The 27,871-nt window shown below is 41.1% G+C and overlaps 1 protein-coding gene across 5 annotated transcripts in view; it reads left to right on the top strand.

The window, feature by feature from the left end:
• Nucleotides 1–27,871, top strand: part of syne1a (spectrin repeat containing, nuclear envelope 1a) — a 202,090-nt gene that overhangs the window by 111,436 nt on the left and 62,783 nt on the right. For 4 of the 5 annotated variants that reach the window (XM_067416809.1, XM_067416806.1, XM_067416808.1 and 1 more), the window contains 16 exons: nucleotides 734–1,017; nucleotides 1,979–2,144; nucleotides 7,648–7,803; nucleotides 8,012–8,164; nucleotides 9,316–9,498; nucleotides 9,618–9,755; nucleotides 9,858–10,043; nucleotides 13,272–13,394; nucleotides 14,490–14,672; nucleotides 15,273–15,416; nucleotides 17,786–17,989; nucleotides 20,141–20,275; nucleotides 24,799–24,921; nucleotides 25,008–25,169; nucleotides 25,369–25,569; nucleotides 27,004–27,177. In XM_067416809.1, the coding sequence (XP_067272910.1) occupies nucleotides 734–1,017; nucleotides 1,979–2,144; nucleotides 7,648–7,803; nucleotides 8,012–8,164; nucleotides 9,316–9,498; nucleotides 9,618–9,755; nucleotides 9,858–10,043; nucleotides 13,272–13,394; nucleotides 14,490–14,672; nucleotides 15,273–15,416; nucleotides 17,786–17,989; nucleotides 20,141–20,275; nucleotides 24,799–24,921; nucleotides 25,008–25,169; nucleotides 25,369–25,569; nucleotides 27,004–27,177 (2,715 nt within the window). The remainder of the gene's footprint in view (nucleotides 1–733; nucleotides 1,018–1,978; nucleotides 2,145–7,647; nucleotides 7,804–8,011; nucleotides 8,165–9,315; nucleotides 9,499–9,617; nucleotides 9,756–9,857; nucleotides 10,044–13,271; nucleotides 13,395–14,489; nucleotides 14,673–15,272; nucleotides 15,417–17,785; nucleotides 17,990–20,140; nucleotides 20,276–24,798; nucleotides 24,922–25,007; nucleotides 25,170–25,368; nucleotides 25,570–27,003; nucleotides 27,178–27,871) is intronic. The other variant, XM_067416807.1, reaches the window with a different exon arrangement.

Genomic DNA, 27,871 nt, shown 5'->3' with positions numbered 1-27,871 from the left:
TCTGCTGGAATCACAGGAAATGGCATCATAAGAGGGCTTTACTGTGTAAAACAAATTATATGTACTTTTTATGCATCAGATTATACAGCAGTAATACTTAGGCATATAAAATATTATTGGAGAGGCAATGCTGTCCAGACATCTATATCAGTAATGTTAGCAGTAACTGTGTCCTGTTTATTTTTGGCAGCGCACACTAATTCTGTGTTGACCTAAACCCGTTTCATTGTTCAGCTGAGGATATGACATCACTCAGTAAGAAAGAGTCATAGTTCTTGCACAGAGAGAGAGAGAGAGAGAGAGAGAGAGAGAGAGAGAGAGAGAGAGAGAGAGAGAGAGAGAGAGGTCGCTAAAACCACAAAGAGCTTTTTTTCATCGGTTTCATCACTAATTCATTATTAAGAGTTATCTGATGTCCTGGTAGCTACTCTTCTGTAAACGCAGTTGCTGATGTCTTAACCCTCTTCTATCATTTAATAAATGGAGAATTGGGGATAAATTACACTCCATTAATTCTTAATGACTGTTTCTCTTCTGACTGAATCTAAAAATACATTATATCTTAAATCTACATACCTGAATGAACGTCCAAAACTTGTAAAATATGAATTTAATGCTAACTGTAAATTTAAAAAAAATAGCAACAATAAAATTAGTCCTATATCATAGTAGCACATATTAACAGGAGTAAAAATGTGTTGGAGTAACCCATCCCACATCTCTCTCTGATTAGCTGGAGAAAATGCGGGCTGTCTGTAAGGACTTGCACAGTCGCGTTCCTGACAGCATGGTGGAAAAAGCCTCCAGTATGGCCGCCCTACACAGCCTTCTGGAGTACCACGACTCCTTCAGTCGAGAGGTGGAGCGAGAGAGCAGCTCCCTGGCCCTCCTCAGACACCACGTGCTCAGCCTGTTCCTCCATCCTCACGCCGCTGCACCCTCCACACCCAGCAATCACCACAACCAAGAGAACCCATGTCTGCTGGAGATGCAGAGCATTCAGGAGAAATATGACAAGTATGCCTGTCTGTCTGTCTGTCTGTCTCTCTCTCTGTCTGTGTGTCTATCTGTCTGTCTATCTGTCTGTGTGTCTATCTGTCTGTCAGATTCAGATTCAAGATTAAAATAGCTTTATTGGCATGGTGAAAGAAATCTTTACATTGCCAAAGCATTCATAACACTATATGAAATAAATAATAATACAAATAAAATAAAATTACATGAAAATAAACATAGAAATTAATAATGTCCAATCTTCTAATATTTACACAGTTGTTAGCGCTGTCCTGCTGGAGGCTCTTTTGTCGTGACAGGAGACAAAAGACAAAAGTCTGTCTCTGTCTGTCTGTCTGTCTGTTGATCAGTCTGTGTCTCTCTGTCTGCATATTTGTCTGTCTGTGTCTGTCTGTCGATCAATCTGTCTCTCTGTCTGTATATCTGTCTGTCTGTCGCTCTGTCTGCCTGTCGATCAGTCTGTCTGTCTCTCTGTCTGTATATCTGTCTGTTTCAGTCTATCTATCTGTCTGTGTGTCTATCTGTCTGTCTCTCTGTCTGTCGATCTGTCTGTCTCTCTGTCGATCTATATATCTCTGTCTATCTGTCTGTCTCTGTCGATCTATATATCTCTCTGTCTGTCTGTCTGTCTCTCTGTCTGTCGATCTATCTGTCTGTCTCTCTGTCTGTCTGTTGATCTGTCTGTCTGTTAATGAAATTGTTGATAAAATTTAAATGTGTAGGTTATCTATCAATTAAATTCTATTAACTTTTTAGATCTGTCTGTCTCTCTGTGCTTGAGTGCATGTACTAAAGCCACTAAATGATTTAGCTTTAAATTTGAAAAAGTTGATCATTAGACAATGTTATGTCATGAAAACCATTCCACTAATTTTTGAAAAATTTCCAACCCTACTTTTGCATAATTTGCTTTTACATCTCCGATCATTTGCATATGTATTTTCTGCTCCCCTTTCTCCCTCAGTCTGTTGCAGCAGGTGTGCTCTAGCCGGCAGCAGGTGCAGGTGGAGCTGCTGGAGAGAGAGGAAGTGGTGAGGGAGTTGGGTCTGCTGAAAGGCTGGATCCAGGACACCCAGGGGCTGCTGCTGAGCCCCACTGCAGACCTGGATAACCTGCTCACTGACCTGGAGGTAACAGTGGAGACATTCGAAAACAGCCTACCGGTTTACTTTACTCAAAATAAATCATGATAAATCATGTTTGGACCCACTTTATATTAAGTGGCCTTAACTACTATGTACTAACATTTTAATTAATCACTTGATACAACACACTTATTGTGTACATACATGCTTTTACATTGTACTTACATTTTAAAAATACCTGCATGTAGTTACGTCTGTAATTAATTTCTGTAGTTACATTTGTAATTACACAGTTGGCACTTCCCTTACACCTAACCCTTAAACTGACCCACACCACCACACCTGTCCCTAACCCTACCCTTAAACTGACCCACACCACCACACCTGTCCCTAACCCTACCCTTAAACTGACCCACACCACCACACCTGTCCCTAACCCTACCCTTAAACTGACCCACACCACCAAACCTGTCCCTAACTCTACCCTTAAACTGACCCACACCACCACACCTGTCCCTAACTCTACCCTTAAACTGACCCACACCACCACACCTGTCCCTAACTCTACCCTTAAACTGACCCACACCACCACACCTGTCCCTAACTCTACCCTTAAACTGACCCACACCACCACACCTGTCCCTAACTCTACCCTTAAACTGACCCACACCACCACACCTGTCCCTAACTCTACCCTTAAACTGACCCACACCACCACACCTGTCCCTAACCCTACCCTTAAACTGACCCACACCACCACACCTGTCCCTAACTCTACCCTTAAACTGACCCACACCACCAAACCTGTCCCTAACTCTACCCTTAAACTGACCCACACCACCAAACCTGTCCCTAACTCTACCCTTAAACTGACCCACACCACCACACCTGTCCCTAACCCTACCCTTAAACTGACCCACACCACCACACCTGTCTCTAACTCTACCCTTAAACTGACCCACACCACCACACCTGTCCCTAACTCTACCCTTAAACTGACCCACACCACCACACCTGTCCCTAACCCTACCCTGAAACTGACCCTCACCACCACACCTGTCCCTAACTCTACCCTTAAACTGACCCACACCACCACACCTGTCCCTAACTCTACCCTTAAACTGACCCACACTACCACACCTGTCCCTAACTCTACCCTTAAACTGACCCACACCACCACACCTGACCCTAACTCTACCCTTAAACTGACCCACACCACCACACCTGTCCCTAACGCTACCCTTAAACTCACCCACACCACCACACCTGTCCCTAACCCTACCCTGAAACTGACCCTCACCACCACACCTGTCCCTAACTCTACCCTTAAACTGACCCACACCACCACACCTGTCCCTAACCCTACCCTGAAACTGACCCTCACCACCACACCTGTCCCTAACTCTACCCTTAAACTGACCCACACCACCACACCTGTCCCTAACTCTACCCTTAAACTGACCCACACCACCACACCTGTCCCTAACCCTACCCTTAAACTGACCCACACCACCACACCTGTCTCTAACTCTACCCTTAAACTGACCCACACCACCACACCTGTCCCTAACTCTACCCTTAAACTGACCCACACCACCACACCTGTCCCTAACTCTACCCTTAAACTGACCCACACCACCACACCTGTCCCTAACTCTACCCTTAAACTGACCCACACCACCACACCTGTCCCTAACTCTACCCTTAAACTGACCCACACCACCACACCTGTCCCTAACTCTACCCTTAAACTGACCCACACCACCACACCTGTCTCTAACTCTACCCTTAAACTGACCCACACCACCACACCTGTCCCTAACTCTACCCTTAAACTGACCCACACCACCACACCTGTCCCTAACTCTACCCTTAAACTGACCCACACCACCACACCTGTCCCTAACTCTACCCTTAAACTGACCCACACCACCACACCTGTCCCTAACTCTACCCTTAAACTGACCCACACCACCACACCTGTCCCTAACTCTACCCTTAAACTGACCCTCACCACCACACCTGTCCCTAACTCTACCCTTAAACTGACCCACACCACCACACCTGACCCTAACTCTACCCTTAAACTGACCCACACCACCACACCTGTCCTTAACCCTACCCTTAAACTGACCCACACCACCACACCTGTCCCTAACTCTACCCTTAAACTGACCCACACCACCACACCTGTCCCTAACTCTACCCTTAAACTGACCCACACCCCCACACCTGTCCCTAACTCTACCCTTAAACTGACCCACACCACCACACCTGTCCCTAACCCTACCCTTAAACTGACCCACACCACCACACCTGTCCCTAACTCTACCCTTAAACTGACCCACACCACCACACCTGTCCCTAACTCTACCCTTAAACTGACCCACACCACCACACCTGTCCCTAACTCTACCCTTAAACTGACCCACACCACCACACCTGTCCCTAACTCTACCCTTAAACTGACCCACACCACCACACCTGTCCCTAACTCTACCCTTAAACTGACCCACACCACCACACCTGTCCCTAACTCTGCCCTTAAACTGACCCACACCACCACACCTGTCCCTAACTCTACCCTTAAACTGACCCACACCACCACACCTGTCCCTAACTCTACCCTTAAACTGACCCACACCACCACACCTGTCCCTAACTCTACCCTTAAACTGACCCACACCACCACACCTGTCCCTAACTCTACCCTTAAACTGACCCACACCACCACACCTGTCCCTAACTCTACCCTTAAACTGACCCACACCACCACACCTGTCCCTAACTCTACCCTTAAACTGACCCACACCACCACACCTGTCCCTAACTCTACCCTTAAACTGACCCTCACCACCACACCTGTCCCTAACTCTACCCTTAAACTGACCCACACCACCACACCTGACCCTAACTCTACCCTTAAACTGACCCACACCACCACACCTGTCCCTAACTCTACCCTTAAACTGACCCACACCACCACACCTGTCCCTAACTCTACCCTTAAACTGACCCACACCACCACACCTGTCCCTAACTCTACCCTTAAACTGACCCACACCCCCACACCTGTCCCTAACTCTACCCTTAAACTGACCCACACCACCACACCTGTCCCTAACCCTATCCTTAAACTGACCCACACCACCACACCTGTCCCTAACTCTACCCTTAAACTGACCCACACCACCACACCTGTCCCTAACTCTACCCTTAAACTGACCCACACCACCACACCTGTCCCTAACTCTACCCTTAAACTGACCCACACCACCACACCTGTCCCTAACTCTACCCTTAAACTGACCCACACCACCACACCTGTCCCTAACTCTACCCTTAAACTGACCCACACCACCACACCTGTCCCTAACTCTACCCTTAAACTGACCCACACCACCACACCTGTCCCTAACTCTACCCTTAAACTGACCCTCACCACCACACCTGTCCCTAACTCTACCCTTAAACTGACCCACACCACCACACCTGACCCTAACTCTACCCTTAAACTGACCCACACCACCACACCTGTCCTTAACCCTACCCTTAAACTGACCCACACCACCACACCTGTCCCTAACTCTACCCTTAAACTGACCCACACCACCACACCTGTCCCTAACTCTACCCTTAAACTGACCCACACCCCCACACCTGTCCCTAACTCTACCCTTAAACTGACCCACACCACCACACCTGTCCCTAACCCTATCCTTAAACTGACCCACACCACCACACCTGTCCCTAACTCTACCCTTAAACTGACCCACACCACCACACCTGTCCCTAACTCTACCCTTAAACTGACCCACACCACCACACCTGTCCCTAACTCTACCCTTAAACTGACCCACACCACCACACCTGTCCCTAACTCTACCCTTAAACTGACCCACACCACCACACCTGTCCCTAACTCTACCCTTAAACTGACCCACACCACCACACCTGTCCCTAACTCTGCCCTTAAACTGACCCACACCACCACACCTGTCCCTAACTCTACCCTTAAACTGACCCACACCACCACACCTGTCCCTAACTCTACCCTTAAACTGACCCACACCACCACACCTGTCCCTAACTCTACCCTTAAACTGACCCACACCACCACACCTGTCCCTAACTCTACCCTTAAACTGACCCACACCACCACACCTGTCCCTAACTCTACCCTTAAACTGACCCACACCACCACACCTGTCCCTAACTCTACCCTTAAACTGACCCACACCACCACACCTGTCCCTAACTCTACCCTTAAACTGACCCACACCACCACACCTGTCCCTAACTCTACCCTTAAACTGACCCACACCACCACACCTGTCCCTAACTCTACCCTTAAACTGACCCACACCACCACACCTGTCCCTAACCCTACCCTTAAACTGACCCACACCACCACACCTGTCCCTAACCCTACCCTTAAACTGACCCTCACCACCACACCTGTCCCTAACTCTACCCTTAAACTGACCCACACCACCACACCTGTCCCTAACTCTACCCTTAAACTGACCCACACCACCACACCTGACCCTAACTCTACCCTTAAACTGACCCACACCACCACACCTGACCCTAACTCTACCCTTAAACTGACCCACACCACCACACCTGTCCCTAACCCTACCCTTAAACTGACCCTCACCACCACACCTGTCCCTAACTCTACCCTTAAACTGACCCACACCACCAAACCTGTCCCTAACTCTACCCTTAAACTGACCCACACCACCACACCTGTCCCTAACTCTACCCTTAAACTGACCCACACCACCACACCTGTCCCTAACTCTACCCTTAAACTGACCCACACCACCACACCTGACCCTAACTCTACCCTTAAACTGACCCACACCACCACACCTGTCCCTAACTCTACCCTTAAACTGACCCACACCACCACACCTGACCCTAACTCTACCCTTAAACTGACTCTGGGTTTGGGCAGAAGTCCGAGCTCGAAGCCCTCCCCCCAGACAGCATGCCAAATACGCATTTAAAGGGTTAGTTCACGCAAAAATGAAATTGATGTCATTAATGACTCACCCTAATGTCGTTCCTCACCCGTTAGACCTCCATTCATCTTCCGAACACAGTTTAAGATATTTTATATTTTAGTCCCAGAGCATATGCAGTCTATGCACACTTTACTGTCCATGTCCAGAAAGGGAATAAAAGCATCATCAAAGTAGTCCATATGAGACATCAGTGGGTTGATTAGAATCTTTTGAAGCATTTAAAATACATTTTGGTCCAAAAAAATCAAAATCTACGACTTTATTCAGCATTGTCTTCTCTTCCGTTTTCCTCAAATAAAGATTCAAACGGTTATGAATCAGTGAATCGATCAATGGTTAGGATCGCCAATGTCACAGGATTTCAGCATTTTGGATCGCGTGTCAAACTGCTGAAATCACGTGACATTGGCGATCAATTTCATTTTTGGGTGAACTAACCCTTTAAATTTACTCTTTATAAATTATATGTAAGTGTGAACTCGTGAAGTATGATTTGCTTTAATGGTTTCTCCTAGACGGCTCATGGTGGCATGCGGTCTCACCGCCAGAACCTTGAACAGATTGCAGATTGCCAGCAGATGAAATACCAGGAGCTCCATGCCACCCTTCCTTCTGAGATCAGTACCCAGCTGGCCGAGGTCACGCTGGCTCTGGGTTCTGCAGAAGATCAGGTACCTTCATTCATATCAGGAATTTGAAAAATTCAGGTACCAAATGAATTCTGGTGTGAGAACCTGTAAATGTAAACAGGCGAGACAAAAGATTGGATTTGTGTCAAAATATAAGCCTAACTGACCATCAGAAAACTGGTAACTGTTATTGACCGACTACTGAAATAAAGGTAACATCTCTTTATAACTTTTTTTCTCCTGTGCTCAGGTCCAGGCACGGGAAAGACAGGTCCAACACAGCAGAGATATTAAAGAAGACTTTGACTCCAGACTTCAGGATATCTCAAAGAAAGTCAAACTCATCTCTCTGAAACTCAAGCAGAAGGCCATGGATGTTGAGGAGGCTAAAGAGGAGACCGAGGTACAGCATGAATACAGCACTGCATTAGAAGCTGTGGTACAGACTTGCCCTAATTACTGAAGTGCACACTATAAATAATGACATGAGTGTACTCCATGCAACCTGATTTCTAAATATATCAGAATGAGTGCAGTTTACAACTAGGCATTTCAGTATTATTCATTAGGAGCCAAGCATCGAAGGTGTGTAGCACCTATTGAATCCTTTGGTTTTCTTCTTCGTATTATTATTCTATTATTCTGCTTATTTTTCCGCTTATGTAAGCCCATATAACCGTATGATAAAAAGTTATGAAATTTGGCAAACAAATAGAGGACAGTCTGAAATGTCACTATAGGAAATTTGGAGTCTCTAAGTCAATCCCTCTAGCGCCACCAACTGTCCAAAGGTGCACTCATGTTTATGCTAATAACATTTGAACCTTTTGAAGGGTTATAAACACAATTTCCCGCCACATTTTTCCCTTTAAGGCTATATCTCTACAATGTTTTAGCATATTCTGACCAATCCTGGTGTGTGGAATGACAATCATGACCTGAGGCCACCTGCACAGTTTTTGCGCAGTGTCACCTAGTGATCAGAAGATATGAAAAATAAGCTATTTTTGCGTATAACTTCTTAAAGGTTTGGCCAAAAATCACAAATTTAGATTTGGTGCTGCCTACGAGTCGAACAATACCCAATTTTGCCATATTGGCCTTTCTGAGTGTCGGCCATTTAGAATTTTGTCTTAAAATTCTGTATTTTACAAATACATTGGAGTATTAATACGAAACTCCTGCCTTTGGCACCTCGCCCTGAAGGTTCTCAAAAAGTGCCTGGCAGCGCCACCTTGTGGTCAAAAGTTATAATCAAATTTCCATGAAAATGCTTTGCGCTTGGCCCCGATAACTGCTTCTTGCAGCTATATTTAATGATATATTTTCAGTATTCGTTTTAAAATGTTTAACTTTTTCATCCAATATTTATATTTAATTTTAATATCTTTCAGCTTATTTTTTTATACTTTTATTTTCGGTTAACAATAACACTGCAACAAGGAGACATGTCATTTCTAAAATCCCTTATTATCATTGCGTATTAACAACTTTAAACATAGTTTTTTTTACCTGCAATTTTTTTCTTTTTTCTTTTTTTCTCTTTGAATCCAGACTCTATTTGAGGAGCTAGAGGAGTGTGGCCGTGCTCTGTCTGAGTTAGATGTGGCAGTGCAGGAGTTTGGAGAGCAGAACCCTCTCCTAGCCAAACAGCTGAGCTCCAGCCTGAGTAAACTGACCGAGCTTCATGCTCAGACCAGCAGACTGGCGGAGGGAAGGACCACTTGCCTTCAGAAGGTAAGCTTTTGGGGAACCTTTTGGAGATTCTTGTTTGATGATGCTAGTGGCACAGACATTACACACATCATCTTTTCAATCAAGTTTGTTCAACAAAATGGCCCGTTTCTCTTTTTTAGGCAGAGAAGAACTATGAAGAATTTAATGAAATGCTTACGTTAACTCTCAACTGGATGGAAAAAGCAGAGACTGTGGTCTCAGCCAACATCATGTGGAGTCCAGCCTCTCAGATGCAGGAGCAAATCAGAACCCATCAGGTGATGGCGCCCCCTTTATCCAGATCTGACCACAATTTCTCAGGACTTTCAGTAGCTGTTGGCACAGGAATCTAATGATATTTTGTGATATATCTCTATCAGGCCTTATTACAAAAGTGGCAAGACCTCCAAGGAGAGTTTGAGGGTCTGGTGGAGCGGGTGGGCCTGCTGGATGAGGTGGTCCAGACGGAAGCTCTCCACCAGCAGGTGGTAGATCTGAGCAGACATGCTGAAGAGCTGCAGCAGAGAGCCAAAACAAGACTCCTGACACTACAGGATGCAGCCAAGGTAATTCGGTTGCGGCTAGAAGGGGTACAGCAACGGCCAGAAATGAGGCTAAATCTCATGAAAGAATAACAATAAATTAAATTGGCTACTTCTCAGATTGTGTTTTATTAACATCTGCACCTAACCCAACCCTAAATCAAAAATGTAAATAAAGTAATTAAATGATGATATTAGTGTTGTCAAAATACCGACCGCGATACCAAATCGGTACTAAAATGTTAAAAACGTGACGCTTTGAGCACTGTTGAGCGGAATCGTAAGCACCTCTGACTGGTCATTGTGCTCACGCGCTCATCGGATGTGCCTGAAAGCACACAGAAGTGTTTGAAAGTGTTTTGAAAGTGGGAGCAGGAGCGTTTGAAAGCACAAGCAGGCGTCAACCGGCAGACAGCAGCATTCAATCGCTCCGTGTCTATGTGTAAGCGCTCTTTGAAAATCGTCATTGATGTATATTTACAACTATTTACACTGCTGTTTATAATACATTATTAAATCCCAATTTAAATCCCATTATTAAATCCCAATTTATTTAGTGTAATTAAAAAAACAACAAAAAAAACTGCAATGTAACTTCTAGTCTACTTCAAACTTCAAGCTTGCTGTAAATTTAGAAAGGCATTGCCATCTAGTGGCAAATTAGATAATTCCTCATCATTCTGGATCTTCTTTGGTAGACTTAATTTTTGTCTGTTCATTAAATTGGTTAATTTACTGCTTTAACTTCCCATTATTTTACAGCTTTATCTTAAACCATACAATCAGTAATGTACAGAAAATGTGTGCCCATGAATTAGTCATAAATTATCTGGCTTAATGCATGCCATAAAGAAATTCGACTGTACTTCATTTTTTTATTAGAGGGCAGATTTATAACTCCTCATTTTAAAATGTAAAGGTTTCAGCAATTGAGCATAACAATATGCCCCGTTCTTTGTTTTTGTGTCTCTAGTAATATAGCCTTATAGGAGATGTTTTTTTTGTTTTTGTACTTAATATGTCTGGATTACTTTATTCTGATTGGTCAATGGCAGCATTCTGCAGTCAAATATTTGTTTATAATGCATACATGACAAAAAGTATATAATTAACTGTTGTCTAAGGAAAGCAATATCTAGTTAAACAATAATGGCTCCAGAATAACATTTGAGAGCAGTGGCATTAGTGCTCTATTGATGGTGGTGCCAGCACCTGTTTTGCTTTTGCTGGGGGAAAATATATCATAAAGTTAATTTAATCATAAAATGACTATTGTTTTGCTTTAATAAGTGCAGTTACTAATAATTACATGCTTGTTTATTAGAAATTTTACAGTTAAGTACTGAGCTTGAAATTATATGCAGATAAAATGAACTTATATTAACAGTAATGTGCACACAAAAAAATGTTTATGGGGAAAATTGAAATTCTACTCTTAAATGTCCCATTGTTGTTCTATTGCATCACACTGAACTGACCGACAGCTTCAGTGATTATTAAAGGAGCTCTTTACTTGTTTTCTGTGTAATTCAGTCACAATTTGAAGAAAAGTATTTGTTTTTCATGAGACTTTGTGACTTTTCTCCATATATTATTAAGATGAATTGACTAATAATAAGCCAAAAAGTGCTCCTCTACTCACATCTACTGGTTATAGTGGTAATTTCATTTTTTTTTTTTATCTTAAAACTTTTTATTTTTTATTTTTTTTTAATTTTTTTTTACGAATCATTGCATTACAAATTAACATTAAAATCTGATAATATTTACAGCTTAAAAAGTGCCGGAAAAAGTGTGAAACACTTGAAAAGTGCTTGAATTTCACTCTTAAAAGGTGTGCAAACCCTTAGATAAATAAATAATATAAATAAAATATTATAACAACAACAACATTTGACTATTTCTGTGGATTAAAAAGCCCTCTATAACTTCTTCATTCATGACACAATGCTTCTGATCTGAAATCTATGGTAACAGAAATTCTGCGCTGTATTTTAATCCACTATAGATCTCGCTGCAATGTTATTAAGAAACAAAACGAAAAGTGCAGAGTACAGAATTCAAACTCTTTCTCACTGGATCTCCCAGTGCTTTGTTGTAAGATTGTATGGTTGGCTGATCAAAATCAGCTGATTCGACTCGTGGGTAAAACTGTTCTAAGCTCGTGTTGCGCTGTCTGTTATTGCTCCGAGCTGATAAACGGTTTGCGCTGTGCTGCTCACGAGTGCCACGGATTCATTTCATTTCACTTTTGTTTTGTTTGCCGTTTGAATTTGTTTCCCATATGCAACAGAAATGACAGCTCTTATCAACTGGACAACATAGTGGTCACTCTAACAAAATTTAGTTGCACCAGCTGGAAAAAAGTTTGCCAAATGCGACCATTTGATCACAGTCTAGGTCCCTGTATAATAGTTATTATATTTATGCCATCACTGTTTTCACTCATGCAGCTCAAGCATAAAACCATAGCTACCAGATCTCAGCTCTTGCTCTATTTATTTTATTCTTTTTTAGGGCTACATTGATTCACTTTATACAATTTTCGACCCACTTCAGCTGCTTGTATTCTGTGGGCTCATGTCTTGTCATTTAGCAGACATTCTCTGAAGTAAATCATTGAATATAAAGGCTTCTACTCTCTTGCTGATTTAGCAAGGTTGAGATTAAAGGAACCGCTCAGGTTCTGGATCCCCACATGATTGAACCTGCAATCTGACTGGATTAAATTAGTGGCTCTGTGGTAGATTGAAATGGATTTTTCTCCAATGCCAAAAGAGGGAGCTAGCGCTTCTTTTAATCAACCAAGTGCTTTCACAAGGCTAGATGCCAACATGTCAATCCGTTGTTTAGCATAGCACCACTCTTTATTTCCCTCCATTTTCCATTTTTTTGTTTCCTTTCCCCGTTATTACTCTCAGGTCATTTTCAATGTTAAAATGCTAATAGTGGGATTTACTTTATTGTGTCTACCCAGAGGCAACCTGAGAAAGTGCTTTGAATCTGTCTATCTATCTGTCTGTCTGTCTGTCTGTCTGTCTGTCTGTCCGTCCGTCCGTCCGTCCGTCCGTCCGTCCGTCCGTCCGTCCGTCCGTCCGTCCGTCTATCTATCTATCTATCTATCTATCTATCTATCTATCTATCTATCTATCTATCTACTTTAAAAAATGTAGTACAGATATTTGTCTCTGTAAAGCCAAATTGTCAATGGGTTGAACGTTATAATCCTCATGTTTGTCTTTCTCTGTGTAGGACCTGGGGAGACTGGAGAGTGATGTGAAGAGCCTCCATCAGTCCGTAGAGAGAGTGCAGGAGACTCTGGCCTCGCCTGATCTGGCTCGCCTCAGCCTTAGAGAACAGCTGGCTCAGAGACAGGTACACCCATCACTCTTACTAACTTCTGCTAACACCGCTTTTTTTGTTTTGTTCCTGATTTATCTAATGTACAGTGCCCTCCGATAATATTGGCAAAAAAATACTTTATGGTTTATGCTTAAAGGTGCACTTAGGTGCATGTAACTTTTCCGTCCGCTTGAGGTCACCTATTCAAAATAAAGGCGTAGTTTGATGATGCCAAGTTTGCGCGGAGAATCTTGGGACATGTGGTCTTCACCTCACAGCCGGTGGGAAAGAATCGTGATAAGACTCGGGCAGAAATCACGTTCATTGATGCGGTTATTAACGTTACTGCAGTATGAAGCAGAGCAGGACTGAGTGTTGAGGAGTTGAGCAAGGCCGCAGAAGCGATTGTTGATAAGATGAACAACATACGCATCTTGAGCAGCGGGACTTTTATTATGCCACAGTGGCCAGCATCATTTCCACTTATTTATCGGCTCATGAATATGAGGTAACGCAGCTCTGTTTATCATATCAGATACATTTGAGTGTGTTTAAAATGATGTTATGACGTTACCCTGTGCGTTCACTCTGCGGCTACAGTGACTCTTGTTCACACTGCTAAGAGTAAATCGCTTCTGCAGAATAAAACCGGAGACCGAGTGTAACGCAGATATGACGCCATTAACAGGCGACTCCCTCAGACCTCCCGGTTCATTGGTTAAAATAGCAATTTTCTCAAAATTTGGAAATAGTTGGAAACATTTGGGATATAGTAAGAACTCAAATGAACAAAATATATAACACTGGCCTTGTGGTTTTTGGATATTTTACTGCAAAAATACTACATAGTGCACCTTTAAAACAAGAATGAAAAAGGTTGACAACAATGTAGGAAAAAATTCCTTACTTCAAGATATATTTTTGGAAAACAAGTAACAAGTTTTGCTTCTCATATAAATGTATCTTGTTTTAATTTTTTTTTTACATATTTTTCCTGGAACACATATTAGAAACACTGATTAGTAATACAAAAACAACAACTTTTATTTCTGTGTACTGACACTAAAATCACATATGCAGATTTTATCTCTGGTTCCATCAAACTAATGTGGAATATTTGATGCTCAGCTCCTGTTGTCAGAGATGGAGGGACTCAAGCAGCAGGTTCAGACTATACAGATGTGTCAGAGCGCCCTCCGGCTGCCAGAGGACGTGATGGCAGCGTTACCGCTGTGTGTTACTGCACAGAGTCTGCAGCAAGAGAGCAGCCATCTCCAACACAATACCATTCAGCAGTGCAATATATTACAGGTAATCTTGAAAAGGAAAAAAGTCCAGGGTGCTCAGGGAGTTCAATGAAATGTTTGAAGGTGCTCTTTGGGATCGGGGATTGAAATTAATGTTGAACAAAGATGCAAATCCAAGGCACTCTTCTTCAAATTATTAGAAAGCCTTTATTTAACTGGCTATTTCATGGTAGAAAATTTAAAAGACAAGGGGGGTGAAAAACAACCCACGTGCAGCCCAAAAACAGCCTTCTTCACCCCCCTTGTCTTTTAATTTCTACTATGAAATAGCCAGTTAAATAAAGGCTTTCTAATAATTTGAAGAAGAGTGCCTTGGATTTGCATCTTTATATTACAGGTAACATATGGTTCCACTAGTGGGCACTAATGGTCTTTTTCATCCCGCTGCACATGTCTTAAAAGTACAGTAGCATTAACTATTTGTCCTAAATTGTGCTTGTTTTGACTAACATTAAAAATGGCCTTCAGGGGAAAAGATTAAATCTTTAGAAGTGTAAAATGTAGTGACTTCATTGTATCTGCATGGTTTCATATAGCACAGTCTTGGGATTCGACACTTGTGTTTTTAACGGCTCATTTAGCATCTCTCTTCACATTCCCCCAGGAGGCCATGGTGCAGTATGAGCAATATGAACAGGAAGTCAAGAACCTACAGAGACTTATTGAAGAGGCGCACCGTGTTATTCAGGACCGCCCTGTTGCCACAGGAAACATACAGGAGCTTCAGACACAGATACAACATCATGAGGTGAGGAAGGAAGGACATCCTACTTTCATATTTGCATATTTTCACAATTACAGATGCTTTTAAAACACTGGAATATTTAATGATCATTCCTGCTTTGTACATCAGTCAGTCAAACTCACAATTCATTGCAGGGATGATGTTGTCTTAGCTATTAGTCATTGCTTTGTTAGTTGACCCACATTGGACTGGAATGAGTCAGGCCATAAATTCCTAACATGTTCTCAATGGGTGTAAAGGTAGTTCTGCGATCTTTGACCTCAGTCTGTTTTGTCCTGAGTGACATCAAATGCTTTCTTTCTCTCACGCCCTTTTGCCCTGTTTCTTTACATTTGCACACACAAACACATTCACACGCATGAAGGCAAGTACGGCTACACGATACGGCTTGGTTGCGATTGTTAAGCGGCTCGGTTCACACGCTGCTCCACACAATCTCATCTCTGCATCTGCTTTGAGTTATTGCGTGATTTTCTGCCAACACAAAAGCTTTTGAAAATGAAGAAGTTAAGCCATAAATAAAAATATTAGTATTGTAATTTTACAGTTGTACTGTAAAATTTCTTGAACACTGTATTATTCCAAAAATAAGAGAATTATATTTTTCTAATAGTACTTCTGAAAAATAATATGAGATCTAAGACTTCTGTCTTATATTGATGGTCTGAGTTTAACATGTCAATAATTCCCCCCCTAAAATATGTGTCTATAAATACGCGTCAAAACGAATGTGCCAAGAACTACAGTGTGTTAGAGTGTAATGTTAGAAGATCACGAGCACAAAAAGATGCTTAAAAAAACACTAACGGTCATAGATAAGCGTACCGTCTAAGAGCCGCGTGACTGTCATGTTTGCGTGCCTCGCTGACGGGACCAAACTTCCCCCGTACGAGATTTTTAAATGTAAGACTGTACCCAGATTTCAAAACTAATAAGATTTCACTTCTACTGTTAATTAAATGTAGGTAGGCTACCTGGTCAGCACCATGAGATGGATAGTTATTATATCATTCAGATGGGCATCAGGATTTTATGATATGCCAAAAAGTGTTTGTACATTTGACCAGTATTTACCATACTATCAATAAAAAAAATTGTATATGAAAAATATGCAGTGTGAACATTTTTAAATAAAAGCATTTTCTTTAGTCATCTTATAATTAGGGTCATCTTATATTCGGAACAATACGGTACTCATTTTTTATTTTAAATAATAATAATTATTGTTATACAGTATATCCATTCTCCAAACAACTTGTCCTCTATAGGTCCCCAGAATGCTGTTGCCTATAATAATAATAATAATAATAATATGATGATGATAATAATAATAATAATTATAATAATAATACTTATTTTTATTTCTGTTGTTATTTTTAATCATATATATATATATATATATATATATATATATATATATATATATATAAAATATCAAAATTTTGGGAAAAAATCATGCAGCCCTACAAATTGCCATCACATTTAAAATTACAGTCATCTTTTTTTTATTCTAAAAATCCCAATTCTGTGATTTCTGTGTGGCCCTACAGGCAAGAGCTGTTTAAACATACCAAATAAAAATAAAGCTAAGCCTGTCCTGAGTCTCACGTCCCCGTGTTTTACTAGCACAGCTCAGTTTAGTCGGGCCGGCAGCTGTGCCTTTATGACCCAGGGTTATTTTCCTCTGCAGAGGCGAGTGCTGCAGCTGTAGCTCTCTCCCACATGACCTCATTATCAGAGACTGGCCTGTCTGTGTGTGTGTGTGTGTGTGTGTGTGTTTGTGAAAGAATGACAGTTAGAGAGACAGAATGACTGGAGGGGGGCTCTGCTCTGCAATGTGAGCCCCCTTCCTCCCCTATAAGTCTCTCGCTCGCGCCCGGTTCTTTTGTCTGTCAGGAAAACAGCTTCGGGATTGGTGGAATGCGAGGAAGTGAAGAGAAGGAAGAAAACCCTGTAACTGAGCTCATTTCCTGTTTCCGTGGTCTTTGTGTGTGTATGAGCGTGAGTTGGCCGGTTAGGGGGAGGGTGTTTTCTTCCTCGCTTAACTCCCCTCCCACTCCCTCCAGTTGGTCGAGCTCTGTGCCAATCACGTTCTCCGTTGCCCGAAGGCTTGGCTTGTCGGCCGTGTCCTACCTCTCTCTGATTGGCCGCGAGCTCAAAATGCCTCTGACGGAGCGATTGCTCGCCTGTGCTGTTTTTTCTACTGCAAAGAGACAGAGAGGGGGAATTTCTCAGCTCAGCCGGTGCCGCTCTCTGCATTAACTCCCTTTCCACTCCTCATCTATGGGACTTAATCCGGGACACGTTTATTTGGTCTTAACCCTGCTGCATGGACCTCAGTGGAATAATAATGTAATGTGTCATTGTGACAGGAACTGGCCCTGAAGATAAAAGGCTACCAGGAGCAGATCTCTGCCCTGAACTCCAAGTGTAAGATGTTGACTGTGAAAGCAAAGCATGCGACCATGCTGTTGACGGTCAGCGAGGTTGATGGCCTCTCCGACGGATTAGAGGAGCTGGAGGATGAGGAGGAAGAGATGCCCAAACACCCACCAACACACCCCTCTGTTGTCATGGTGAGTGATTTACTCTTGTACACATGTTAGGGCTGGGCGGGGTGCACTGGGTGCTCTTTTTTTCTGTCAGTCAGACAAGCATCCCATGGGTCTCTTGTTTCTCCCACAGGGTTGTATGTGCCTTTGCATTGTGTGTCCCTGCTGTTTGTGACTGAGACAGGAAACAGGATGAGGGTGTTAGTTGGCCTTGACTTTGTCAACATTATTAAGACATTTCGTTGCATCAGTATTTCAGCTCGAGCTCCAACTGTGTTGCTCAGCCCTTATAGACTTACAGAGAAAGGAGTGTAGCTTTTGCGGTACTTCAGCAGTCATTGTAGCAAGATCTAAATTTAGTCTAATGTTGGAGTGCTCCAGCGGTTCAGATTACTTCAGTTCGTGCAGGCAAGCACAATTCATTATCGGATGCAATCTTGTTGTATTTTTTTACAGTGAGTCTGTGCATATCCTCTGCCCCATTTCCTGACCCGGTTCATTCCTTCATCATGACGAGAGGTCTGTGAAGGGCTTAGTCATGGCTACTCTTAACAAATGTGGTCTGTCTGTAATTCTCTGGTGCCGCTTTGCGGGGTCTTCTTATTCAGCTTTTCTGCTTGAATCATTACTTCCTGTCAGATTCAGAGGGGGAAAGCATTACTGCAGAAGTTTGGGGTCAAGGAATTTAAGATTTCTGTTTCAAATAAATGCTCTTCTTTTGAGCTTTATATTCATCGGAAAATCCTTGACAATAGTATTGAGCAGCACAACAGGTTTCATCATTGGTAATAAAAAGAAATGTTGGTAACACTTCATTTTAAGGTTCAGTTATTAACTATTAACTAGTTGCGTATAAGCATGCTTATTACTAGGATATTGGCTGTTTATTAGTACTTATAAAGCACATATTAATGGATTATTCTGCTTGACCTTATTCTACATCCCTTAATCCTACCCAATACCTAAATTGAAATGCTACAAAAACTACCTTACTAACTATTAATAAGGTTAGGTTAGGTTATTGAGTTTATTGAGGCAAAAGTCATAGTTAATAGTGAAATGTGTTCCCATACTAAAGTGGTCCCGAAATGTTTATTTAGCGTCAAATCAGCATATTAGAATGATTTCTGAAGGATCATGTGACACTGAAAATTCAGCTTTGCCATCACAGGAATACACTACATATTAAATTGCAATAATATTTCATAATATCACTGTTTTTACTCTATATTTGATCACATAAATGCAGCCTTATTGAGCATGACTTAGTTCACCTAAAAAAGAAAATTCTGTCATTGATTTCTCACCCTCATGTCATTCCAAAAGAACACAAATCAAGATATTTTTGATGAAACATGAGAGCTCTCTGATCCCTCCATAAGCCGCGTTCCCACCGTGGGAACTTTACCTAGGAACTAGGGACTTTGGGGTGATATTTTGTGTGTTTCGACCGCAGGAACCAGGGTCTAAATAAAGTTCTGGGTAAAGATTTCCCCCTTATAATGTCCCTGCTTGCAAGGTAGTACTTTTTCAAAGTTCGGGAAATTTCAGGGATGGGACTTGGCCACTGAACATGCTGATTGGTTGAGTAAGAGTCGTTTGCTATTCAAATCAACAATGGAGTTTAAAAATACGGCCGACGATGAGGTTCAGGGTTTATTAAGTTTATTAGCGGATGACGAAATCCAGTGGGAACCTGAAAGACTCACGCGCAGGCCTACGCCACCGGACTAATCTCTGCGGTACTTTAGACCACGATGGAAACGCAGACAGCAGCAGGTCTGAGGGAAAAAGAGTTGCTGGGACAAATTGTTCTGGGTAATTTCGGTGGAAACGGGGCTATAGACAGCAGTTTATAATTAACACTTTCAATGCCCAGAAAGGTAGTAAAGACATTGTTAAAATAGTCCATGTGACTCCAGTATTTCAACCTTAATGTTATGGAACGACATGAGGACGAGGAATTTATGACAGAATTGTAATTTTTTGTTGAACAATCCCTTTAAAAAAATAAGTTTTAAAAAATCTTGCCGACCCCAAAGTTTTGAACGATAGTGGACTTTTTCCAACTCTGTAATATTCTTCCTCTGGGTTTTTTTTTCTTTCTTTCATGCTATACTCCTGTTTCACTTTCTTCCGTTTCTTCCTGTATCTCTTTGGCTCTTTAATTGTCAGATGACGGCAGGCCGTTGTCATACTCTCCTCTCCCCGGTCACAGAGGAGTCTGGTGAGGAGGGCACCAACAGCGAGGTCTCCTCTCCCCCCGCCTGCAGATCACCCTCACCTGGGCCTAACGCTGACACCTCTCAGGTATCCCATGGCTCTAACCCACACCTCACTAACACCTGCCAACCTTATCACATTTAATCAACTTATCCCTGATCAGCCACTAACCCACTTTAACTCGGTTTAAACTTAACCAATTGATTTCTTACTCTAGCCACTGTTCTGTTCTTGATTTAAATATGAATCTGGCTTTTCACACTGTGCTTAAACCTGGGTTAACGTCATTCTAAACACCGCTTTTTAACCCTGAAAAATATAGCTGTGACTATCAGTTTATGCTAAGGCGTTTATGACCTTACTCTGATAAAGAAAAATGGGTTAACGTGTTTACATGATCACTTGTATTGTCTTACATGATCACTTGTATTGTCGGTTTATTTAAACATAAACACTGACACTGCAAATATGCAAATAATTATGTTAACCCATGGTTTAGGAATGTACAGTGTGAAACCGCTGCTTTAGATGAATTTGTGAATATGGGCTGCTTTCCTTTCAATAAAATAATCCCACAACAAGAATGACAGCGATGAGAAAACTGTAAAGAAAGCATCTTATCATAGAGATGTGGATGTTTGCACAAGCTCTGCAATTCGACACTCCAGGAGTCACGTCATGTTTATTTATATACCGCTTTATACAATAGATTATTTTAAAGCAAGCCGTTTCACAGTATTATACATGGGGGAAAAGGTAGTGTCATTGTGCCTGGATTTTGTGTTGGTGCCTTATGTTTATATATCCTAGTCGGCACTCCACTTCAGGTCCAGAAGTCCGTTATCACCAGCATTGCTTTCTCTGATCAGGTCATTCCTCTTTCCACTTCAGTCACGAATCTGGGGGTCAGAATGGAATCACAGCTTACTTTTGAAGCGCACATCAAACACCTGTGTAAGACCTCCTTCTTCCACCTCAGAAACATTGCCAAACTTCGTCCCATTCTATCGCTGGCTGATGCGGAGAAGCTTGTCCATGCCTTTATCTCCTCCAGGCTGGACTACTGCAATGCGCTCCTTATTGGCATCCCTAGCAAAAATCTCCAGAGGCTGCAGTGTATTCAGAACAGCGCTGCTAGGATTCTCATGAGGGTGCGCAAATACGACCACATCACCCCCATTCTAAAATCACTCCACTGGCTTCCTGTGTCATTCAGGATCGAGTACAAGATCTCTCTCCTTACCCACCAGTGCATCCATGGTGATGCTCCCTCCTATCTCAAGGAACTCCTCACCACACAAACAGCCACTCGTAACCTCCGCTCTGTTTCGCTGTATCGCCTCAAAACTCCCACAGCCAATCTCCGTACTATGGGGGATCGGGCATTCTGCTCTTCAGCCCCCAGTCTGTGGAATGCTCTCCCTGACCACCTGCGGACTCCACAGACTATAGATACTTTTAAGCGTGGTCTTAAAACCCACCTTTTCAGCAGAGCTTTTAATTGACTTTTAATTGACTTGCTACTTGTTTAATTTATTTTATTTTATTTTTCGGTTTTATTTATTTATTGTTGTTGATTGTTTTGTTTTTGTTTTTAAATTCTGTAGCACTTTGAGATTTTGTTTAATATAAAGTGCATTATAAATAAAATTTATTATTATTATTATTATTATTATTATTATATATGGCAGTTGTTCATGAGGGGCTGCCGCTTTACTTTCGTTTTGTTGTTTATGTTTTATTTTGTCATTAAAGTTATGTTTAACATTCGCTGGTTCCCTGAACTTGAACTTTGTTACAGTGGGACTCTCTATTCTTGAGATGCCGTTCTTGAGATGCAAGAGAAAACTACTTTATATCTGATTTCATTCTGACTGTTCAGCTATGTAATGAACAGTAGTTGACACACATTTGAACATGGCCTCAGGGAGTGACAAAGATGTTTAGGTTAGCACAGATTCATTGTGTGTTTAAGCATCTGGCAAACACACAGTTAACCACTTCAGTGTGTGAAAAAACTTGGCATAATATTGTTGCTAGGTTACATGTGCAACATCTAGAAAATGCAGACAGAAGCACACCTTAGTATCACTAATGTTTTGTTGTATTATAAAGGGGTCATGAATTGCATTGTTTTATTGTTTTATAATGTGTCCTGGGGTGCACTTATAATGTTAGTATTATTTTTACATCAAAAATTGCTGTGAGACTTCAGTGTAAACGCCCACTGATGTGATTTGCTGACGTCTTTGCATATAAAGTAGCTAGTATTACATGTGGAACAATCTCAAAAACTTTTAGCAAGTTTTTACTATTAGAGCTTTCAAGGTTAACTAACTGTGAAATGTGTTGATTATAGCATTATATTCAGATCTATGGCATTATATTCAGATCTATGGCTTTATATTCAGATCTATGACATTATATTCAGATCTATGGCATTATATTCAGATCTATGGCTTTATATTCAGATCTATGACATTATATTCAGATCTATGGCATTATATTCAGATCTATGGCATTATATTCAGATCTATGGCTTTATATTCAGATCTATGACATTATATTCAGATCTATGGCATTATATTCAGATCTATGGCATTATATTCAGATCTATAGCATTATATTCAGATCTATGGCATTATATTCAGATCTATGTCATTATATTCAGATCTATGGCTTTATATTCAGATCTATGACATTATATTCAGATCTATGGCATTATATTCAGTTCTATGGCATTATATTCAGCTCTATGGCATTATATTCAGATCTATGGCATTATATTCAGATCTATGGCATTATATTCAGATCTATGGCATTATATTCAGATCTATGGCATTATATTCAAATCTATGGCATTATATTCAGATCAATGACATTATATTCAGTTCTATGGCATTATATTTAGATCTATGGCATTATATTCAAATCTATGGCATTATATTCAGATCTATGGCATTATATTCAGATCTATGGCTTTATATTCAGATCTATGACATTATATTCAGATCTATGGCATTATATTCAGATCTATGGCTTTATATTCAGATCTATGACATTATATTCAGATCTATGGCATTATATTCAGATCTATGGCTTTATATTCAGCTCTATGACATTATATTCAGATCTATGGCATTATATTCAGATCTATGGCATTATATTCAGATCTATAGCATTATATTCAGATCTATGGCATTATATTCAGATCTATGTCATTATATTCAGATCTATGGCTTTATATTCAAATCTATGACATTATATTCAGATCTATGGCATTATATTCAGCTCTATGGCATTATATTCAGATCTATGGCATTATATTCAGATCTATGGCATTATATTCAGATCTATAGCATTATATTCAGATCTATGGCATTATATTCAGATCTGTGGCATTATATTCAGATCTATGGCATTATATTCAGATCTATGGCATTATATTCAGATCTATAGCATTATATTCAGATCTATGGCATTATATTCAGATCTGTGGCATTATATTCAGATAGTAAAAGGTTGCAGTGATGATCATTGTGGCCGATCACAGACATGTTGAGCTCATGAATGCTGTGATCTCGTCATTACAACTCGATTTCTGCTCACTAACGAATGCTTTCCTCATAACTAACAGTGCAAACACAATGGAAATGAGATTCGTTGATTATTACGGGAGTTTTGTCACGAGCCCAGAACTCAGTCACTGATAAACTCATAAACTTTGATTGACAGCTCCAGCGATTGTAAAGGGAGCGTCTTTGATCTCTTTCTATATATAATTTAATCACAGTTTAAATAACAGATTATTTTCATTCTACTAAGAGAAACAAAGTAAATTTGAGCGTTTAGTCGTTGGTTTGATTTACTGACACAGACAAAGAACATCTGACTGTACATGAATCATTACATCTCAGAAATCACTGGTCTCAGATCAGACATTATTAACACGGTTACTGACATGTTGTGGCGTTACTGTCGAGTCTGTATCGTAAAAGTCTGTTTGCAAAGCTTGAGCTGAAACTGGGACTGATTTCCCAAAGAATCCGCAGTGAAATGTTGCGAACACAAATAAATAATGCTCCACTGAGACGTTCACATTGATGAAAATAAATAAGCACATTCCTAGCATTAGGATCCTTTGGAAGGGAATGTTATTTGTAGTCCATCCTGTATCGCTCTTCTCTCCTCGTCATCTCACTAACACTCCAGTGGGCGGGGCTAAAGTGATGATGATGTAGTGGGCAGGGCTAAAGTGATATAATTAAGTGGGTGGGGCTAGAGTGATGATGTTGAAGTGGGCAGGGCTAAAGTGATGATGATGAAGTGGGCGTTGATCTTTCTCCATCTATTACAGGCTAATTCCACAACAAGTCGTTCTCTGGGCTTGGTTACAATAAAAGCTGTTTTTGGATTAACAAGGAAGTTTTCAGTTCTGAAACTCACAGGATATTCTTAAAGTATGATGACCTCTCATATGTCAAAAATTGAGGAAAATTTGATTTCTCAGTTCATGACCACTTTAAGAGAACCAGCACAGTTATTTTATTTGTGCATTCATACACAAACTTTCAGACACACTCATTGGCGTAATTTCATGTCTTTTGTAGGGTTCGGGACGAGCTCCTTTAAGTAGAGCTCCATTACAGGAGCTGTATGACCCCTCCATGGATTCTGCAGCCTCAGCTAACCTGGACGACCTACAGCGCTCATGGGAGACTTTGAAGAATGTGGTAAATATCCATAGATGCATCTTACATCACAAAATCCAAATCACTTCTTCATACGTTGGTTAGCATATATATTTTATTTTTTACAGATCAGTGAGAAGCAGAAGAGCCTATATGAAGCTCTGGAGAGGCAGCAGCACTATCAGGAGACCCTGCAATCTGTCTCCACAAAGATGGAGTCCATTGAGACCGCACTAAATGAGGGCTTAGAGCCAAGCAAGAGTCCTGAGAGCCAGATGGCCGCCCACCAGGTGAGAGGGACAGCGGATCAGATGAAGCAAGATGACCGCAGTAAAGCTAGATCACATAAAAACTCAAGCTGGAGTTACCCTCTAGATTACCAACTTCTCCTATGTCTAAAACTAATCTCTTAATTAGAAGTAGCTTCATTTCAATTGGCATGTAGCCTTTAATATAGAAGCAATTTCCTGACTGGTGGTTTTTCTTCAGGCTCTGATGGATGAGATCCTAATGCTCCAGGATGAGATCAGTGCTCTGCAGGCTTGCTTCGCTCAGGAACTGCAGTTGGACGAGGACAGTTTGGAGGCAGATGCCGGAGACCAGCTGGCCCTGCAGTCAACCCTCACTGTACTGGGAGAGCGCATGGCCACCATCCACATGAAGGCCTCCGGAAAGAGACAGCTTCTGGAGGTGAGCAGGAATAATATCATGCAGAGTAATGGTGACGGCTGATTTATAATGGCAGAAAATCTGTATTGTCCGATAAAAAAAAGGATTGTATAAGATTATTTGTTGTTTAGCACATGCTGGTCATTTTGAAATGTCATGTGTTTCCTAGTAGTTATTTTTGTCTTTTGATTTAACTACAACCCTCTACGCACACCTTGGCAATTGAATCGGCATTGGGCTGATATACTATTTGATATGTATGTATGTATTTATGTATTTATATATATTCACACCGATCAGGCCTAATACTGATTATCTCTTCATCACGGCACCTGCACATATATATAGATGATTCCACCAAATCAGCTTATCTTTGTGGACTGGCACAGCTTTTTAAATAACTGAACGTACACTCGTAACATCAGTCAATCAAGCATTATATTATGATGTTATGATAATCAAGCACTATTTAATGATAGGACTTTAGTAATTATAACTATAACTTGGTAACCATGAATGAATGCATATTTGTCATTTTAACCGAACTTATGACTGGTGGTGGTGCTTAAGATATTGTTGGTCATTCAGTGTTTCTGTAAAGAAAATGGATAATAGTAATTATTATTAAAAGATATTAATAATACAACTAATTCTACTACTAATAACAATATACAACACACTAAGGATTGACGATTTGCTGGGTTCATGCATATTAGTCATGTTGTCAGTGGTCGCTTGAACTGATTTGCTGAAATCAAAACAATAGATAATTAATAGATGAGCGCCAGCCAATGAGATTGTCGTTTGTGCATTAGCTCCGCCCACTATCGGAGAAACGTTTTTCTTAAAAGCTGAATAATTCCAAATGAACTCCATTATTCTGACAGGAAAATGCTAGAAAATAATATAAGTTAAATATAATATAAGTTAAATATAAATATGTCGATTCTGTGGTATTTTAGACTCTCACAGATAGCTTGACAGAGAGCGAAACTCTCAAGCGCTCAGTCAGTGTTCAGAAAGTGAAAATATATATGCTAAATTTATACTTAGCCTCTAACACACACACACACACACACACACACAGGCGAGTAAATTCTAAGAATGTATTAGCCAATAGTTAATGATAGATATTATTCAGTTGCATTTTCAAATAATTTACTCGCATTGTAGAGGGCTGAACTATTTGCATCTCTCTCTGATTAAAACCACTAATTGCAGATCATAAACCAAATGACAGACAAGCCTAAACAAATTCCCAGGAAGCTTAATTAAAGAGAGAAAGAATAGTTCTGGTAGGATGCTTTCACACTTGCTTTGCAGCAATGGCAACAGTGTGAGTTTTAGTGTTTAGTGTAGGTTTCCTACTTTACACAGACTTATTTGACTTAATTGACTTATTTGACCCTTGCTTTTTGCATATTGAATTTTGTGCATTCATTCTCTGACCCACAGGAGCGATTGAGCGAGCAGTTAGAAGAACAGAGGCAGGAACAAGCGCTACAGCGCTACCATAGTGAAGCAGAGGAGCTTGACAACTGGCTGCTCAGCACACGTGCCACACTGAGCTCCGCTCTACAGCCACACCCACAGGACATGGACATGGAGGAACAGCTGACTGACTGCCAGGTGAGAGACCAGGGCTGGGAAACATAAGACAAAAACATGCCACAATATTCTTACATTTTGCTTGACAACAGTATGCATCATGAAATACATAATTTTTATGGGAAAATGATTCGCTAAAATGAATAACTGGAAGTACTTTGAAGTACTGAAAATGTGCACGACAAAGAAAACTTTCAATAGACAAATATTTATAAAAATATTGATTATTTGTTTAATCTGCCCTGTAGTGTATTTTCAAAGCAAACAATGAGGCTTCTCTCTCTTTGGGTTGAAGAAGCATTTATTTCATTAGTTTCAGAACACTTGTTGAGCACTTTTTGAAAAGCCAGTTCTGAGTTGTTATTGTTTTGGGGAATCTGTAAAATTCATTATAGATTTTCTCTGGCATGAAAGCAGTCGATTCATTAGTGGCTGACCATCCCGGAGTCACTAGAGTGGGCTGCAGTTAATCTACTTAGCTGTGATGGTTTTGTCCCGTTCTGTTGGTCATTAGGATTAGGGGCTTCTTTTTCCCTGCAGTCCTGGGACGTCCCACAGTGAATGTCTGCTTTTCTTCTAGGAGACACACACACACACACACACACACACACACGTTTCTTTTGTGTTGTGATTAGAGGGCTGTAGGGATCAAGTTAACCTTTAACCTGAGAGTTAGACTCTTTGTGGTAAGTCAGGGTGGCTCTGACCTTTAGCT

This window comes from Pseudorasbora parva, chromosome 15, assembly GCF_024679245.1.
Source record: "Pseudorasbora parva isolate DD20220531a chromosome 15, ASM2467924v1, whole genome shotgun sequence".
In the NCBI taxonomy this organism is placed as follows: Eukaryota; Metazoa; Chordata; class Actinopteri; order Cypriniformes; family Gobionidae; genus Pseudorasbora; species Pseudorasbora parva.
The sequence above is the reverse complement of the archived record's forward strand: the minus strand, read 5'-3'. Positions and strand labels throughout refer to the sequence as shown.